Source organism: Dermochelys coriacea, chromosome 1 (assembly GCF_009764565.3).
Source record: "Dermochelys coriacea isolate rDerCor1 chromosome 1, rDerCor1.pri.v4, whole genome shotgun sequence".
Classification (NCBI taxonomy): domain Eukaryota; kingdom Metazoa; phylum Chordata; order Testudines; family Dermochelyidae; genus Dermochelys; species Dermochelys coriacea.
Genome location: NC_050068.2, coordinates 207,548,369 through 207,566,823, shown reverse-complemented (window position 1 = coordinate 207,566,823; position 18,455 = coordinate 207,548,369). Strand labels below are relative to the sequence as shown.

Sequence of the window (18,455 nt, the reverse complement as noted above, 5' to 3'; positions counted from 1 at the left end):
TTTATATCAGTTACATGGCAACTTAACACTCAGGCCAGGCCAGCACACAATCAGGGAGCTATAACAAGCTCCCTTCTGGCCCTCCTCTGTGCACTCTAAGAACTTGGATGCAGGGGAGAAATAAGCCATGTATATTTAGGAGGATGTCGCTCATGGGCGGTGGATGAACCCTGGGCTCAGAGAGACTAGACCCCAGCCAGGACCACCCCTTCTGCCCAAGGCCCTGCCCCTCCCGCTGGAGCCCAGAGTCAGTTTCTCCCCCCCCCCCCGGCCACCTGAGCCCCCCCAGTCCCAGAATGCCGGGCGGATGAGCTGGCGGCGCACCCCGCCCCCCAGCCCCAGAGCACTGTGAGGTTGGGCAGCGTACACTCCCCCCCCCACCCCTCCCAAGCCGGGCGGGCAGCACAGCCTCCTTCCCCAGCCCCAGAGCGCAGGCCAGCCCCCATTAGCCCCCTGTCCCAGCCTGGGGCCCCAGCCACGTCGGGGAAGAGCCTCCCGCAGCACAGCCTGGGAAGCAGAAACGGGCCTGGGGTCAGAGCATGGGCAGGACCACACAAGGCTGTTTGGGGAGGCACAGCCTCCCCTTGCCTTTGATACCCGCCGCCCATGATGTCGCTTCTTTAATAGCCAGATGCCACTTTGAATAGTGGATTTGGTATACTGGTATTTCAGAAACTGCTTCTCAGAGAAATAATTTAGGTACAGAATTTTTTTTAGATGTAGTAGTGGAACTATATGTTTTTCAGGGTGCTTTATCCACAAAGTGTCTTAAGAGCGCAAATGCCATGTATTCCCAATACTGGATGTGATTTCTTTAAAATATTATCACATTATTTTCCCCCGTGAGTGAAAATTTTAGGGAAATATTTTTACTTGTATGCAGCTGATTTGAAGGTTATCCATATACTTTAGTTATATTTATTTATCTATCTAACTAGAACTGAAAACTGAAGTGTTCAATAAGTTGACCAAAAAAATGGTGCATATGGGATTCCATGTGCAAATAATGTCATACAATTAAGTAGTAATTATACATGTACAGAAAGATGTAATGCTGCCATCTCTGGTGTTTCATTAATGTAATTTAATTCTAACCCCCCTATAAATATCAGCATTTCCCCCCCCCCCACTATAAATATATCATACTTCATCATCTGCCATAAGATGCTGGACTAGAGCATAAAACATATTTTTCACATTAAAGTTACTTTCTCGGACTGTCTGGCATACAGAGCATGAACACAATAAGACAAGATTCTATACATGTGCCTCTTTATTAAACAGTGCATTATCTGAGAAGCAAATACATGTTCATAGAATTAAACACCATATCATATCATAACAGACACATGCACAACAGGGTAGAATTAAGATTAGACATCCACTCTTGCCTGTGCTGGGAACACTTACAAGATGTTTGCAGCACCAGTGACATGACCTTTCTATATTTTATTGCATATGCTCTGAGGACTCCTTTGAATTTCTAACAATCTGAGAAGGGGATCCTTATGATAGATGGAAGAGACCCATCTGGTCAGAGTCCATCTCCCTACCAGAGGAGCATATCAAACCCAATAGAGGATGTATGGATGGTACCACACCCACCTTTCAGCTCTGACTGTAGGTACTCACATGATGACACCGTCAGCATTTATACATCATGCCTATCAGTGCAGTTCAGCAGCTGGGGTTGGAATATATATGTGCAGTGTTGCTCATTGCTAGGCGTATAATAAATCCAACAACAGAGGCAGAGTTCTGCTACATCCTTGAGAGACTAACTATTGGCTTTGAAATGATGACAGCTGCCTTCAAATGAAGTAGTAATTTTCAGCTATTAATGAGATTTAATTGATCTTAGTGATCTCTCCCCCGTGCCACACAAAACTTTCCCCTGAATATTGTTCACATGACACAGTCAAGTTGGCTTGATAGGATTTCCTTTCACATAGCTCTGGCTGAAACACCGGCTGGAAATGGAGCAGTTGTAATATTACTAAAATACTAATCTAGGAGTACAATTGCAATATTAGGGCCTATAATCTGAGTGTACAGCTAATGGTATCACTCATTAAGGAAAAGCCAGGTTTACCTAGATCAAATCTGACACACATTTTGCCAAAGTGTTACTGTAATTTGAATTGAGCATAAGCTTTCGTGAGCTACAGCTCACTTCATTGGATGCTGTAGCTCACGAAAGCTTATGCTCAAATTTGTTAGTCTCTAAGGTGCCACAAGTCCTCCTTTTCTTTTTGCGGATACAGACTAACACGGCTGCTACTCTGAAACCTGTAATTTGAAGGACTTCTCTGATTTTCTTCTCCTTCTTTTGTTCCAAATAAAAGTAAATCTTGTTCATTTAAGCGGCATGATTGGATGGTTGCATTTTGGCAAAGCTAACAAGAAGTGCTAGTTAATTTAAAAATATAAGTGGTCTCAATGCATTGTAACTGTGAAGAAGCCACACAACTCGAGTTAATAGACATATACTCCCACATTCAATATATTCTTGTAGGTTTGCAAATTCATCTTGCTTGCAAATAAGAAACCAGATTCAGTGTCTTGTATGATGACAGGTTTCAGAGTAGCAGCTGTGTTAGTCTGTATTCACAAAAAGAAAAGGAGTACTTTTATACATTTGTTAGTCTTTAAGGTACCACAAGTACTCCTTTTCTTTTTGCAGATTCACTGTGCGTTCCTGGCAAAAGAGGCTGGTGCAGGTGACTTCAGACCAGAAGGGTTGGGGGAGGAATTCAAGTCACAGGGTCACTGATTAGTCTCTAGGTCTCTGGTTTTTTGAGCCTTAAAAGAGTGTTGAACAGACGGAGTCATGACTGCAACATGGGTGGTCAGATCTAGTGGTCAGAGTGGTAGTCGGGCTAAGTCAAGTTCCAGGAAGTCAGAGACTGAGATGGACCAGTGGACAGACAGAGAATCAGGTGTCTCAAGACAGGCAGAATCTGGTTACCAGGAGATCAGGGTCAGGGCAGATTAGCAATTGAATAGTGAAATCAAGGACAAAACAGGGTCAGGTGCTGGAGCCTAGGGTCTATCTCAAGCAGGGTCCAGAGCAGACATGGGCAGGCAGTCTGTGTTGTTGCTCAGACAGCTCCCTTCATGGCTTCCTGGTTGAAGCAGTGGTACTGGCCTATCAGTGGACTATGATTAGTACTTTCTGCCAAGTCCAGCCTTGCAGGGTCCTCCCATGGGAGCCCAGCCTACGCCACCACTGGTAATGCAGAGGCCTAAGCAGCCCAGAACCACCATGGTCATAGCTTCCAGCCCTGCAGGTTCTAGCAGATGGAAGGTGCTAGTGATTGACAGCTCTAGAGACTGAAGGCTTCACAGATCCAGCCAATGCTCGCTCCTCTATCCTTGATTTGCTGCACTGTTATACCTTTCAGGTCACTTTGATGTTCTCCTCAGCTCATTCTCATCCCAGAGCCTTCCCTCCTCCCCCTCATGCCTTCCCTCCTCCCCCTCATGCCTAAAGGGTGTGCAACAAGGTACAAAGCATGATTGTGGTTAGGCATCTTTAAGCCCCTTGGTTTTCAGTTTAAACCGATTTTTACCGAAAAATTCCCAGGTTTTACAAAAAGTTTTTTTTCCTTCTGATTTTCACCCTACTTTTGTATCATTCAAATATATAAAAATAAACTTGTTTTATTAGGAAAGTACAATACGTTGCATGAGATCTATGTATTACGATAATACATTAGTCAATGTGTATATGCAAAGCTGCCTGTTGATTAGTCTAGGAGATGCACACAATAAATGAGATGTGCACGCACTTCAGAGCTTGTGTGAATGCTTGCTTAATGTACTGATGAATCTCACACCCACCATGTACACATTTCAAGCTGTTAGCAGATAACAGTCTAAAGATCTGACACACTAAAATGGAAAGAAAACAAAAATCTGTATCAGAATATGTTTCAGAATACAAGGAAATATTTGAAAGTTTAAATAAATACACACACACACACACACACACACACACACACACACACACACACACACACACAGAGGAGAAAAAGGATGAAGTTGAGTGAATGCACTGCAGATGATGTGGCCCAATTATTAAATGTAAATATTTATAGACTAGTAGTTCTAAGTCTACAACAGTGAACTGTTTATTCAAATGAAAAGTTTTATCTGGGGATTAGAGATGTATTGTTTTCTTAAACTCAGAGGTGGCAATGTGTTTTGAGTTCTGTTTTAGTTCTGCATTGATGAACGGAATTCAAAGCTTTTATCTACGGAATATTTTTTCTGCCGTCTTTCCATCCAGCAAAATAAACCCTGATATTTACCCAGAAATATTATTAGTAGTATTTTGCACTGATTTTCACCTATTTTTGTTGTTGTGGAAATAAATACTGATAAATTCCCGGGAAAAATAAAATAAAATAAAAACTGAAAACGAAGGGCCCTAGCCATCTTTCACAGTTTACTCTACAAACACATTGCAAACAGTTGTCATTCTCATTCCTTGACTACACGTGAAACTGCCCCAGTTTTAACGATTGGTGCAGCTGCACTGTGCAAGCCCCTAGGGTAGCCAAGGAAGCTGTGATTTGCACTAGTGGAACTTAACCCAGTTTTAGCAAATTGTGCACAAGAACGTGTGAGAGCTCCCAGGGCAAACAGAGAGAACTTGTTACAAACAGAAAACGATATATACTTGTTGAGTAGGGCCAAGAGGGGGCAAACTGCAATTATAACAGACACCCTGATGCAACCAAAATTACGGAGTTACTAGAGCCATTCCGTAATACATTTAACTTCTTGGAAAGGCAGTCCACCATTTCACGGGAGGAGAAGAAGCATTGTTTTTACTGCACTGTACATTTGCCCACCCCGCCCCCACAGAAACACAGGGTTATTACAGAGTTTTGTATCTGCCACACTGACACCCTGGGAGAAAGCTGCAATGTATAAAGGCCTCAGGACACAAACTCTGTAGTACAGCTGACCAGAAAGCAACCCCTAATTAATCTTTTAATACTTTCCCAGATAAGTTGCGTAGGCCTCATAAATGGATGGAAAAAAATTAATCTAAGAGCTTTTACTACAAACACCATTCACTAGGCTGGTTTCAGAGTAGCAGCCGTGTTAGTCCGTATTTGCAAAAAGAAAAGCAGTACTTGTGGCACCTTAGAGACTAACAAATTTATTAGAGCATAAGCTTTCGTGAGCTACAGCACAAATGCATCCGATGAAGTGAGCTGTAGCTCACGAAAGCTTATGCTCTAATAAATTTGTTAGTCTCTAAGGTGCCACAAGTACTGCTTTTCTTTTTGCAAATACGGACTAACAAATTTATTAGAGCATAAGCTTTCGTGAGCTACAGCTCACTTCATCGGATGCATTTGTGCTGTAGCTCACGAAAGCTTATGCTCTAATAAATTTGTTAGTCTCTAAGGTACCACAAGTACTCCTTTTCTTTTTGTAAGGAGAGTGATCACTTAAGGTAAGCCATCACTAGGAGGGGGAAAGGAGGAAAACCTTTCATGGTGACAAGCAAGGTAGGCTAATTCCAGCAGTTAACAAGAATATCAGAGGAACAGTGGGGGGTGGGGTGGGGGGGGAGAAATAACATGGGGAAATAGTTTTACTTTGTGTAATGACTCATCCATTCCCAGTCTCTATTCAAGCCTCAGTTAATTGTATCCAGTTTGCAAATTAATTCCAATTCAGCAGTCTCTCGTTGGAGTCTGGTTTTGAAGCTTTTTTGTTGAAGGATAGCCACTCTCAGGTCTGTAATTGAGTGACCAGAGAGATTGAAGTGTTCTCCAACTGGTTTTTGAATGTTACAATTCTTGACGTCTGATTTGTGTCCATTCATTCTTTTACGTAGAGACTGTCCAGTTTGGCCAATGTACATGGCAGAGGGGCATTGCTGGCACATGATGGCATATATCACATTGGTAGATGCGCAAGTGAACGAGCCTCTGATAGTGTGGCTGATGTGATTAGGCCCTATGATGGTATCCCCTGAATAGATATGTGGACAGAGTTGGCAACGGGCTTTGTTGCAAGGATAGGTTCCTGGGTTAGTGGTTCTGTTGTGTGGTGTGTGGTTGCTGGTGAGTATTTGCTTCAGATTGGGGGGCTGTCTGTAAGCAAGGACTGGCCTGTCTCCCAAGATCTGTAAGAGTGATGGGTCGTCCTTCAGGATAGGTTGTAGATCCTTGATGATGCGTTGGAGAGGTTTTAGTTGGGGGCTGAAGGTGATGGCTAGTGGCATTCTGTTATTTTCTTTGTTGGGCCTGTCCTGTAGTAGGTGACTTCTGGGTACTCTTCTGGCTCTGTCAATCAGTTTCTTCACTTCAGCAGGTGGGTATTGTAGTTGTAGGAATGCTTGATAGAGATCTTGTAGGTGTTTGTCTCTGTCTGAGGGGTTGGAGCAAATGCGGTTATATCGTAGAGCTTGGCTGTAGACAATGGATCGAGTGGTATGATCTGGATGAAAGCTAGAGGCATGTAGGTAGGAATAGCGGTCAGTAGGTTTCCGATATAGGGTGGTGTTTATGTGATCATCGCTTATTAGTACCGTAGTGTCCAGGAAGTGGATCTCTTGTGTGGACTGGTCCAGGCTGAGGTCGATGGTGGGATGGAAATTGTTGAAATCATGGTGGAATTCCTCAAGGGCTTCTTTTCCATGGGTCCAGATGATGAAGATGTCATCAATGTAGCGCAAGTAGAGTAGGGGCATTAGGGGACGAGAGCTGAGGAAGCGTTGTTCTAAGTCAGCCATAAAAATGTTGGCATACTGTGGGGCCATGCGGGTACCCATCGCAGTGCCGCTGATTTGAAGGTATACATTGTCCCCAAATGTGAAATAGTTATGGGTCAGGACAAAGTCACAAAGTTCAGCCACCAGGTTAGCCGTGACAGTATCGGGGATACTGTTCCTGACGGCTTGTAGTCCATCTTTGTGTGGAATGTTGGTGTAGAGGGCTTCTACATCCATAGTGGCTAGGATGGTGTTTTTAGGAAGATCACCAATGGACTGTAGTTTCCTCAGGAAATCGGTGGTGTCTCGAAGATAGCTGGGAGTGCTGGTAACAAAGGGCCTGAGGAGGGAGTCTACATAGCCAGACAATCCTGCTGTCAGGGTGCCAATGCCTGAGATGATGGGGCGTCCAGGATTTCCAGGTTTATGGAACTTGGGTAGCAGATAGAATACCCCAGGTTGAGGTTCTAGGGGTGTGTCTGTGTGAATTTCTTCTTGCGCTTTTTCAGGGAGTTTCTTGAGCAAATGCTGTAGTTTCTTTTGGTAACTCGCAATGGGATCAGAGGGTAATGGCTTGTACAAAGTGGTGTTGGAGAGCTGCCTAGTAGGCAGTGTTGGAGAGCTACTAGGCAGCTGTATAAAAGTATGTAGGATATACAGATAGCAAATTGCTTTGGAATCCTTTGTAATGAGGATTCCAAGTATTATCTCCACATTACAAGCGTGAACACCGAGGCACACAGAAGGGACAGGACACACTGAGGGAGGCAGTAACTGAGGCTGAGGTCAGAACATCTCCTGTCTGATCCTAGAAATACTGGAGTAAGAGGAGAGCTGTAGATACACCAAGATGTAAAGTCTGTATTTCTACCTGCAGATTGCTTTTGTTCTTTTTACGTTTTATTCTACACTTTAGTTCAAGCCCTACTGGTGCAATAAGGGACAGTCCAGATGCCATCCTGAGCTCTCCATCCAGAACCACGGCTTGCTGGCATCCTGTTTAAAATCCGGCTGTCCTGAACCTGCTTCACACATCATTAGTGTGAACACTCACGCAGTCCCAGAATACCAGCTATTCTGGAAAGAACGTGGGACCACCTCTGCTGCATAACTGGACATGCCCGATGCGTATGAGATCACACCATACAGAGAATGCCAATTTGCAGAGCGTGCCGCTCCAGCCCCACAGGCGTGACCTCACATACCTAGTGTGTGCGAGGTTGTGCCAGCAGGAGTGGAGGGGCGCACTCTTCAAATTGGCATTCCCCTGGCCAATGCCAGACAAACCCACGACTGAGTGTGTCCCAGTAGCAGACAGGGACAAACCATACCAAAAAAGGGACCATCTGGGTCAAAACCAGACGAATGGTCTGCCCACGCATGGTCATCTCCCTTCCTGACAAAGCTTTGGCTGCAAACACAGACCTCAAGCAATCTTGCTTGTGCAAATCAGTAAATTATTAATCCTCATGTCGTTATCTAAAGTCAGGAGCACTAACCTCACCCGCAAAGCGCAGACCTCTCCCAGGCTACACCCTTATTTAACTTGTGCTTCTTGCATTATCCACCTGCAGTGCAAGGCCCAGGAAGTGCCGAGCTTCCCCACAGCCCTCACATCCCCACACTGGAGAATGCCACAGTGGGGATGGCAGTGCTGCAGTTGCGGCAGCATTCCCCCAGGGGCAATGTTATCAGTTCTAGTTAGAGTCACACTCTGGGTCTGCTGATCTGCGGGGGGCAGCATCAGGGGGGCAAAGCCTGCTTCCCTCTGTTGGGGAGCAAAGGGCACCCCAGTGGGGTTCCCCTAATCATGAAGGAAGGATTTGGGGTACCCATGTATGGGGTGCACACTTCCTGGGTGGCAGAGGGCTCAACACTAGGGTCTCCCAGAGGAAAGCCTACTATATGGAGCCTCCTGTCCGTCATGGGGGTAGGTATTGGAGCTGCAGTGGCTACTATAGTTACTCTGCTGGAAGGTGGAGGAAAGAGGAAATGTCTCCCCTTCTTCCCTCCACCAACAGGCTGGGGAAAAGAAAGTTTTGGCCTCAGTGCAGAATTGCTGATGCAATCTCCTGCAGATGCTAGGGACACTTGTGAAGGGAAAAGTGGTAGAGAGAGGTCTCATGCTTCTCCCTCAGTGCTTGGTCCTGGGCCGACAAACTGAGGGCACGAAGCCAAACCACTGGGCAGGGAGCATCTCTAACGCGCAGGCACACAAGCTGTTTGAGTTACGAAGTTCGACAGGCAAGACAGGGTTGCAGAAGGGGCAGAATCATGCCAATTTGGAGGTGGCCAAGCACCTCCTGAAACCAGAGAATTCAATTGAATCTCCACTGAGTTGGGGGGCAGTGGCAGTGAATGAACTGACTGTCAGTGCAGAATGTTGTTTCTCCTCCCCTACCAATTGTTTTGGATGACAAATCTGAGTGGGAAGTCACTGAAGGAAAATAAATATGGAGCTCCAAGATGATGCAATTTCTGCCTCCCTACCTTCTCTGTAAATTGTTGTTTCCTATTGCTAATCCCCATAAACTCTTAGTGTGAAGGGCTGGTCCAGGGTCCACATAAAGGGACATAGGTATTGTTATGCTGAGCATTGCAATGCCTAACTTTTAGGCCCCTAAAAAAAAAAAAAAAAAAATAGAACACACAAAAAACACAACTCATCACTGGAACAATGCAATTCATACAGCCTATGCTAGTCACCTCCACTGCTAGACAATGAATGGAGAAAAATAGACAGCACAAAATGTGATTTACCAAAGCCAGCATGCTAGGCAGGGAGCTGCCTAAGTTAGCCAATGTATCCTGAGCTCTGCCTCACTCATGGAGTCTGGCCTGCAGGGAAGTGCCTATCTTTGTTTGTTTCAGAGTAGCAGCCGTGTTAGTCTGTATTCGCAAAAAGAAAAGGAGTACTTGTGGCACCTTAGAGACTAACAAATTTATTAGAAATGCATCCGATGAAGTGAGCTGTAGCTCACGAAAGCTTATGCTCTAATAAATTTGTTAGTCTAAGGTGCCACAAGTACTCCTTATCTTTGTTTGTGAGTCACAGCCAGGAACCTCTCCCCTGGAGTCAGGCAGCTTAAGTCATTTCTTGTGAGAATGAGTTTAGGCACCTGCCTCACTCCACACAAAGTTGGGGGAGTTGGTGGCCACTTCATTACTTTTAGCCCTGTGGTTAAAGCACTTACCTGGGAGGTGGGAGACTTAGGTTCAGTTCCCCCCTCTGTGTGACGGGGCAAACATGTTTGAACCAGTATTTCCCACCCTGCAGGTGCCTGCTCTGACCACTGAGCTATAGGATAGTCAGGTGTAGGGCTCCTTCAATCTCTCCTGTTTAAGTAGTTACACACAACGGAATAGCTTCAAGACTTAGAGGGCCAAAGAGAGCATGAAAAGGGCTCTGTACTCCAGTGGTTAGGGCACCCACCTGGGTGGTGGGAAACCCAGGAGCCATTCCCCCTGTTCCAGTGACCTGCACCACCAGGAACCAGATTTGGAATGAAACCTGAGCCAGTAGATGGCCTCTGAGCACTTTGTCAAAAACTTGCTGACAGGATGAGCAGCATGGTCGCTGAGATTTGGCCTCTGTTCATAGCCACAAGGGCAAGGAGAGGGAAAGTATCATCCACTAACCCTGCTAGAACCAGCTCTGTGTTGTGGCTGGGCTGGATCTTTATTAGGAAGGCACCAGCATATGAGCAGACTGTTGTAAAGTGGAGGTGTTCAGAATTCAATGGATTTGTCCAGGAAAGGGCAACAGTTTGCAAGATTAGCACAGTCTTGGTTTCTCGATCATCCTTGGACTATCAGACTCTTTTGGGGGTCCAGCAGGTAAGTTGCCTGCCCTAGGAGAAGTGCTCATGATTTTGGTCAGTAGGGGGTGATGCTGTTCTTTGCTGGATTTTGCTAGCCATTATGCCCAGTGGCCCGAGGCACATATGATGGCCCAGATGTCTCACAGAGCTTCCATTTTATGCACTTGTGCAATTGGTCCAACCTCTGTCAAGGAGGGTGAAGTTCTGATTTCTGTTCTAGCTTGGCATCCCTCATGCCCAGAGACTGTCCTGTGCAGAGTTAATCTTTGCAAGGAAGTAGCCAAAGCTCTGCACAGAGAAGACAGTTGGCTGTCCAATACAATTAATGCAGTTGGGGTGACTGGCAGAGTTGATGGGGATGAAGAAGGTAGCTCTCTTGGATTCCTCCATAACTGTGGCATATTTCTTTCCACACAAAGTCCCTGGGTTGGTGTTGTATAGGAGCAGGGTAGGTTCTCTCATCAGCTGCATGAAGCCTTCTCCTCTGTTTTGCCAGCAGAGTAAAATTAACTGCTACTCCATATTTACCCTCTCCCAAGCCCTGAGGTCCCCAGTAAGGTCATCATTTAGATGTTTACTTACCTAATTGCCTGCATGAGTTTTGCAGGGCACACAACTGGCTTTGTTATTTGTGCCAGAATGAACTTGGGTAATAATGTAAACATTAAACAAACAGCTATGCAGGTAGCAAGGTTAGCAATTTCAGAGTGCTGCTGGGGAGACCACAATGAAGGACTTCCAGCTGTTTGAACAATGCAGTTGCTAGCAAAGCTACATGGGAAAACTCAGATGAGGTAGTTGGCCTTCCAGCCATCTAATAATTTTACGGCAGGGCCCATGTTCCCCTTTGTCTGCCGTATTGTGCCAATGTAAGAAATGTTCCATTTTGTTTTAAATATTTTCTAATTTAAAAAAAAAAAAAAGTATGTGCAGAAATTTTTTAGTCCCACCAAACAGACATTTCACCCACTGGTTCCTCCAGTGCCATCGTGGCTTCCTGTGCTTTACTTCTGCCAACAATTACAGCCACTATCTCAGCTTTCCTCTGGCTCGGTGCTGTTTTCCCTCTGTTAGGAAGAATAACCCTCAAGTCAAACCGGATGAAGTATTTGGGCCCTTCTGCAGCCAAGTCCATGAGAAAGCAAGCAAAGGGGTGGAAGAAAATGGCTTGCTCCACTCAGTCCCCCTCCAGAGGGGCAAAACAATGCAGAGTAGCCTAGTGAACAGGCACAGAGCACCTCCTGCTGCTGGCTCCAGTGCTTCCAGACCCTGCAGCTTGCCGGCTTTCTACCTTTTCCTCAGAGACACGACTAGTTTTGTGACAGACAATGCAGCCAGTGTAGTTCAGACAAGGACAGTGTTGCATGAGAGCCATATGTTAATATCACTATGTGGTGCACATTCCTAAGTTACCATCAGAAAGACTGAGAGAAACAATACAAGGTCATTTTATATATAGGCTTGATCCTGCAGGGTGATGCATGTGGGCTAGAATTTTATGTTCCAGAGGAGCCCAAACGAATGGAAATCTATTACAATTGTGGACATTATACAACCTGATAGATACAAATAATACTGTTATTCCCATTTTACACAGAGGGCAACCGAGTCATAGGAAGGCAGTGACTTACCTAAGGTCTCACAGCCAACCATCTTCCCTAGTGCTACAGCCACTAGGCTTTGCATGCATGTGTGAGAGAGATGTAGGTCTTACACATGCCATCTCCTCCTCTAACCATGTGTGTCTATGCCCAGCCTGGGAAGGGAGTGACTAGAGGCAGTCAATGTCTCTTGAGGTCAGTCAGGCCCAAGTCCTTTCTAAAAACCAGAGAGGTGTTGGGAGAACCAGCTAGGTACAACAGTTCTGCTCCCAGTCTGCCATCCAGCAAGATCTTAAGAGAAGTCTAAGCCCATCTCCCTCACTGACTGTATGCCAGGCATGCTGGCAGGCATTATGCAACCCAGCAGCCACAGAAATGCGCATGGCTGACTGGAGTTGACACAAAGCCTGCTAGGCAGGCCGCTGACAGCAATTCCAGGCCCCAGGGCAGGTGCTGCGCCTGCACTGCTGGGCGCCCAGTAAGCTACCACCGGCTGCGCGGCCGGGCACGCTTTCCCGGCATGGCCAAGGCTCCCACGTGCCTGCCCAGCCACCTTTGCCACCGCTGGTACCACCCCGCGCGTGCCTAGGAGCCCTGCGGCCTGCCTGGGCAATTTAAAAGGGGCCGGGGCCCTTTTAAATTGCCCAGGCCCCTTGGTAATTGCCTCCTTCCCCAGTCAGCGGGCCTGCTGCTAGGGCATATGTTGACCCACAGGTCTTGTCATTATTACTTTGGCTCTCTGAATGTTTGTCTCCTGCTTTGTATATCTGCCCTCAGAACAGTGAGGGCAAGAGGAGTTACCCAGAGGTAGGAGGCCAGATGAAGCCAGTTAGAATCACATTTTCCCTCTGCAGCCCTTCCAGGAGTAAAATGCTCCTGCACTCAACACAGACTTGCCATAACTATGATTAATCATCCACACAGAAGACTTGTTGGCCCCCATCAATTTCCATCTCAAGGCATGAAGAGCTTCTGGCTCGTCGGCCAGAACACAAAATTAATCAGAATGGATGGGGAAACTCAGGAGAAACACCGAGGCCTGGCACGAGGTTAGCCAAGCTTAGCTGACTCACCACCTAGAGGCACTTTGGGGACAGGGGAGATTGTTGAAGGGGAATGAATATTAAGTCACACTACTAGAAGGTAAACTCTGCTGTATCATTTTTTAGTACCATACAAATCCTGATAGCTGCTCAGACTCTCAAGGTTCACTGAACCAAAGCTTATAATGGCTACAGGATCCTGAGAGGATCCGTTACACTGCAGCTGTTGACCAAGTACAAAAGGAATCTACCCACCTGCGTAGAGTCTCAATTTAAAGAGAAGCCTCCCTCCAACCAGCAACCAAAGAAAAAGCAATACCACAAATACCCTAGGACAGACCTACCTTTCTGAATCAATTATGGGACAAAATGCAGACATATGTACACCCAGCTGTGCTCAAGAGACACCATATGATTGGCCCTAGTGTGGCCTCTGCTGCTGGTTTATATCCCCACCTTCTGGGGGAAAACACATGCCTGATGTCAATTGCCTCTAATAAGCCAGAGTTTCTTGGAGGATACTGACAAGGCTAATTGATGCCAGCAGTTGTAGGGCTTCTGGCTGAATAAACCCAAGCTCACTAGAGGCTACGCTGGGTCCATTCTGGGTTCTCCTCACGTTAGAAGCCTTTTAGAACAACAACAACATTTTCAAAATGATTTTCTTCCCTGTTCCCACCAGGAGTTGGCAATGTGCCCCCTCTCCCCCCGCCTCCAGGCAAGTGTGTCCAGGGCTATATTTGAAGAATTTATTAATTTAAAAAAAAAAAAAAAAACTAAAAATGAAGCTTGACTTTAGTTACTCAAGTATCCAGACTTCTCCACCTTATTGAATGTCAGGTGTTTGCTGCAGGTTTAACTTCAGTGCAAAAGTCTTTGTGCTGAAGTCTGATAGGGCACAGAGACAGGGGTTTTTGAAACACAGACAGCTACAATGGAGCCTGGAACTTGCTGTCTCTCTCTCTCTCACATTGCAGGAGCTTTGAATTCTTGCAATGGCATGAAAGTAGAGGGTGGGCTTGGGATGTACCAGAAAGACATCTAGGAGTTAACATAGGCTGCTTGCCTACCCTGATCACCATTCCTGCCTATGGGCCTATTTTTAAAAGTTGTAGAGAGCTAAATGCCTTTACAACATATTAGAAATTAATTCAGTAAAATGAACTAACTAAAATCACTAAGTCTGTGTTCTCTACTAACAAACCCCTCGCTCTACAGAGTTTACTTGGCTAGCTATGCACTTATATGGCCATCATCATAGTACCAAATCACTTTGGGAAGCATAGTTCATATCACAAATTAGCAAAAGACACTGCAATAATGCTTATTGTTTATACAGCTTCTCAGCCTCCTCAATCCAGTGCTTCCATGAACCAGGAGAGCAAAACTTGGTTAGATCGCTAACATCAACAAAACACTGAAATAGCCCTGTAGCCTTAATGGTGGATATATTTTACATAACACTTTGGAGGGGGAGGCGGAGAAGGAAGGGAAATCCATAAAGGGCTGGATTACTTTATGTTCCAGAGTTCAATTTATTTTAAAAATCCCATTTTTCATGTTAGCATCCGTTAACACCTTTTTCATTTTATTTGAGAGCATTAGAAATATAGCTTACAAAAATATTCCTTAATCCCTTGTCCTGCATAACTGAAGACAGAACAAGTCTGTCCATATTGGTATGCTTTAGGACAGAGGTTCTCAAACTGTGGTCCGTGGACCACCAGTCATAGGCGCCGACTCTGTGGGTGCTCCGGGGCTGGAGCACCCATAGGGAAAAAACTGGTGAGTGTTCTGCACCCACTGGCAGCTTCCTGCCCCAGCTCGCCTCCACCTCCTCCCCTGAGTGTGCCGCATGCCCGCTTTTTCCCCCTAGCTCCCAGCTGTTTCACACAGCAAGAGCTGGGGGGAGGGGGACATGGCGCACTCAGAGGAGGAGATGGGGCTGGGGATTTGGGGAGGGGTCCAATGGGGCGGGGAGGGGGTGGAGACTTTGGGGAAGGGGTTGGAATAGGGTGGGGCAGGGTGGAGTCGGAGCAGGGCCAGCGTGAGCACCCACCGGTGCCATAAGAAGTTGGTGCCTATGCCACCAGTGGTTATAGACTATCAGGGTTGAAAGGGACCTCAGGAGGTCATCTAGTCCAACCCCCTGCTCAAAGCAGGACCAATCCCCAATTTTTGCCCCAGATCCCTAAATGGCCCCTCAAGGATTGAACTCACAACCTTGGGTTTAGCAGGCCAATGCTCAAACCACTGAGCTCCATTCAGGGGGTCTGCGGATAGTTCCCTCTAAGGAGCGTGCCTGGACAGTCGCACACGAGAGAATGAAGGGCCACCCACCTAGTTAGTGGAGTCAGGCAGACATGGCTTCACTAATTAGGTGCCTGGACCCTGGAGAAGATGCACATGTAAGGTGAGGTGGTGGCCTTGGGGGGCATAGGGAGTGGGTGAGAAAAGGGGGTGGGGGGGGAATGTGGGATGTGCAAGGTTGTGGCAGCCAGAGAAAGAGGCGACTTTCCCCAGCTCCAGGGCTGTAGCTGCCAGGGAGAGACCCCCCTCCTTCCCAGCCTCAGCTGTGTGGTGGGGGAGAGACCCCCCTCCTTCCCAGCCCCAGCTCAGGGGCTGCCGTGGTGGGGGAGAGAAGGCACATCCATCACATTAGAAAGGTAAGATTACTGATATTAAATTTGTAGAACAAAAAAAAAATTAAGGTTTTTTTTTTTTTTAAATATAGCCCTTTTATCCAAAGTGCTTTATACTAGTTAGCTAACGGTACAAACAACATTTGGAAAGATCATTAAGTGGTCTGCTGAGACCCTCAGCCATTTTCAAGGGGTCTGCAAAAAAAAAAAAAAAAAAAAAAAAAGTTTGAGAACCATTGTTTTAGGACAGTGGTTTTCAACCTTTTTTCATTTGCTGAGACCTTAAAAATTTCAAATGGAGAGGCAGGCCCTTTGGAGATCTTAGAAAGTCTGCAGAGCTCAGGGGTCCATGGACCACAGGTTGAAAACCACTGCTTTAGGATGTAAAGGTACTATATTAATTTATGAGATAATTCATATAGGACTATTAGCGTTTAGATATTATAAAGAAGGGTGCTGCAGAAAAACACTCAGAACATATGTTTCTTCCCACCACCACCACCAAAATTAAGCACACCTCTATCAGTCAACCTTTTCCCCGGACTGTGAATCATCTAAAATTACTTGCAATAGAGACCCTTACATCTCAACTAATGATGTGTGGGCCCACGTCTCAGAAGAGAATGCTGATCTTACTTAGACATTAAAGTGTGAAAAATGATACTTGCAAAAAGATTTGTGAGCACAGATGTTTTGCCCATGTATTAGTTACTGGATTCCACTATGGCCTTTAAACCTTGACCACAGGAAGTTGGGAACAGTTAGACAAAACCGGTTTGTTGCCTAGATAATTGCGTTGGTATAGCGCTATCATCTCAGCCCATGTGACCTTATTAGGATAGCATCAATCTATGTAATTGAAGGCGGCCACTTCCTTCCTCCTGCCCAGCTAAATCGGTGCGATGTGCATCCGATGAAAGGAGCTGTAGCTCACGAAAGCTTATGCTCAAATCAATGTGTTAGTCTCTAAGGTGCCCCAAGTCCTCCTTTTCTTTTTGCGGATACAGACGAACACGGCTGCTCCTCTGAAACCTTAGTCTCTAAATGCATCCGATGAAGTGAGCTGTAGCTCACGAAAGCTTATGCTCTAATAAATTTGTGAGTCTCTAAGGTGCCCCAAGTCCTCCTGTTCTTTTTTTCCTTTTATTGTGGGGCAATTCAGGGCTGAGGGGGAGCCCCCGGAAAAGGCTCAAGGCCGCAGGTGGCGACTGGGGATAGACAGTTGCATCACAATAACGTGATCCCCAGCCAAAACCAACAACAAAACAACGAGGGAGGGGGCGTCCGTTTCTTGCACGGCCGGGAAGCTAATGCGGAGACCGGGCACTGCTGGGGCGGGAAGGCCCAGCCCCCCCGCCCTATGTGGGGGACCAGCACCCCCTGCGTGGCTGGGCGCAGGGCAAGGCAGCCACGTCCAGGCAAGGGCTCGGGAGAGGAGTCTCCCTGACGCCTCGCAGCTGGACGGGCTCGGGAGAGCCCTTACCTGGCCCGGCTTGCTGGTGTAATGGAAGGCGTAGATCTCCTCGCGGCTGATGTTCGCCGTCCCCGCGTAGAGCCGGTCGAAATCCGCCGCTTTGGTGGGGGTGGCTCGGCCGCTCCTGCCCCCAGCCCCGGCCCGCAGCGCCTGCGGCAGCACCGCCAGGAGCCAGGGCAAGCCGCAGAGCAAGGCGAAGCCGCCCATGGCGCCCGGACTGCGGCGCGCCCCCCGTGAAGCCGCCCGGAGCCCGAGGCTGGCTACAGCTCCGCGCGGGGCTCGCCCGCCGCGGGCGTCACGCCGAGGAGATCTTGCGAGCGGAGCGGGGCCGGGCTGGTTGCCCTGCCCTCGCCTTCATCTCTCCCCCCCCCCCCGAGGGGCTGCGGCTCCGGCTCCGGCTCGCCTCTGCCCCGCGCCGCTTTCCTGGAGGCGGCTCGAAGATCCAGCAACGTGGCCCGTTTAAAACAACCCCAAGCCTGCGTGGGACGTTGGGAAGCCAGCCCCAGCGGGGGGGAGCTGCAGGCAGACGCAGCCCCCGGGCAGGGAGGGGATCCGAAGCAATTGGCCTCGCTGCAACCGTTTTTATTACTGGTGTCGTCCCCCCCCCCCCCCGGCTTGTAGCCCAGTGGTTTCCAAATGGGATCGTCTTGGGGGGCTCGGGCTGGAAACAGCGCTCAGCGGGGGGGGGGGAGGCGTGTTTTACCCCCGTCTTTAGCTGGTTTAAAACCGACAAGCGCTCTCCTGCAGAAATCCTGGTTCTGTATTGCCTCGACCAGCTGAGCCGGGGAGCAAGCTCAAGCCGAGGGAAACAAATCCAGGATGCATTTGTTAGTCTCGAAGGTGCCACAAGTCCTCCTTTTCTTTTTGCGGACGCAGACTAACGCGGCTGCTACTCTGAATCCAGGATAAAATTCTGAAGAGCAGATGCCTTGTGGAAAGCAGGAAACCGTCAGTAATAAGACCTGCCTAATCATATCATAACCGCATAGCTCCCATCTGTCACACAGACAGCCCCAGTTATTTTACGGGTTAAGAGGCTTTATAAAACGTATGGACATAGTCAAAGGAGCCTCTTTGAACCCCGAGATGCTTAAATGCTTCCAGCTCTGCTGACTGTTTTGATTTACCCGGATTG

General features: G+C 47.3%; 1 protein-coding gene across 6 annotated transcripts in view; it reads right to left on the bottom strand.

The window, feature by feature from the left end:
• SIDT1 (SID1 transmembrane family member 1) overlaps positions 1-17,901 on the bottom strand; it is an 86,364-nt gene extending 68,463 nt beyond the window's left edge. For 4 of the 6 annotated variants that reach the window (XM_043512881.1, XM_038399206.2, XM_043512888.1 and 1 more), the window contains exon 1: positions 17,330-17,897. In XM_043512881.1, coding sequence (XP_043368816.1) covers positions 17,330-17,527 — 198 coding nt within the window. In that variant the 5' untranslated portion in view covers positions 17,528-17,897. Of the gene's footprint in view, positions 1-17,329 lie in introns of all 6 variants that reach the window. The other 2 variants (XM_038399243.2, XM_043512897.1) reach the window with 2 other exon arrangements.
• Positions 17,902-18,455: the final 554 nt, after the last annotated feature.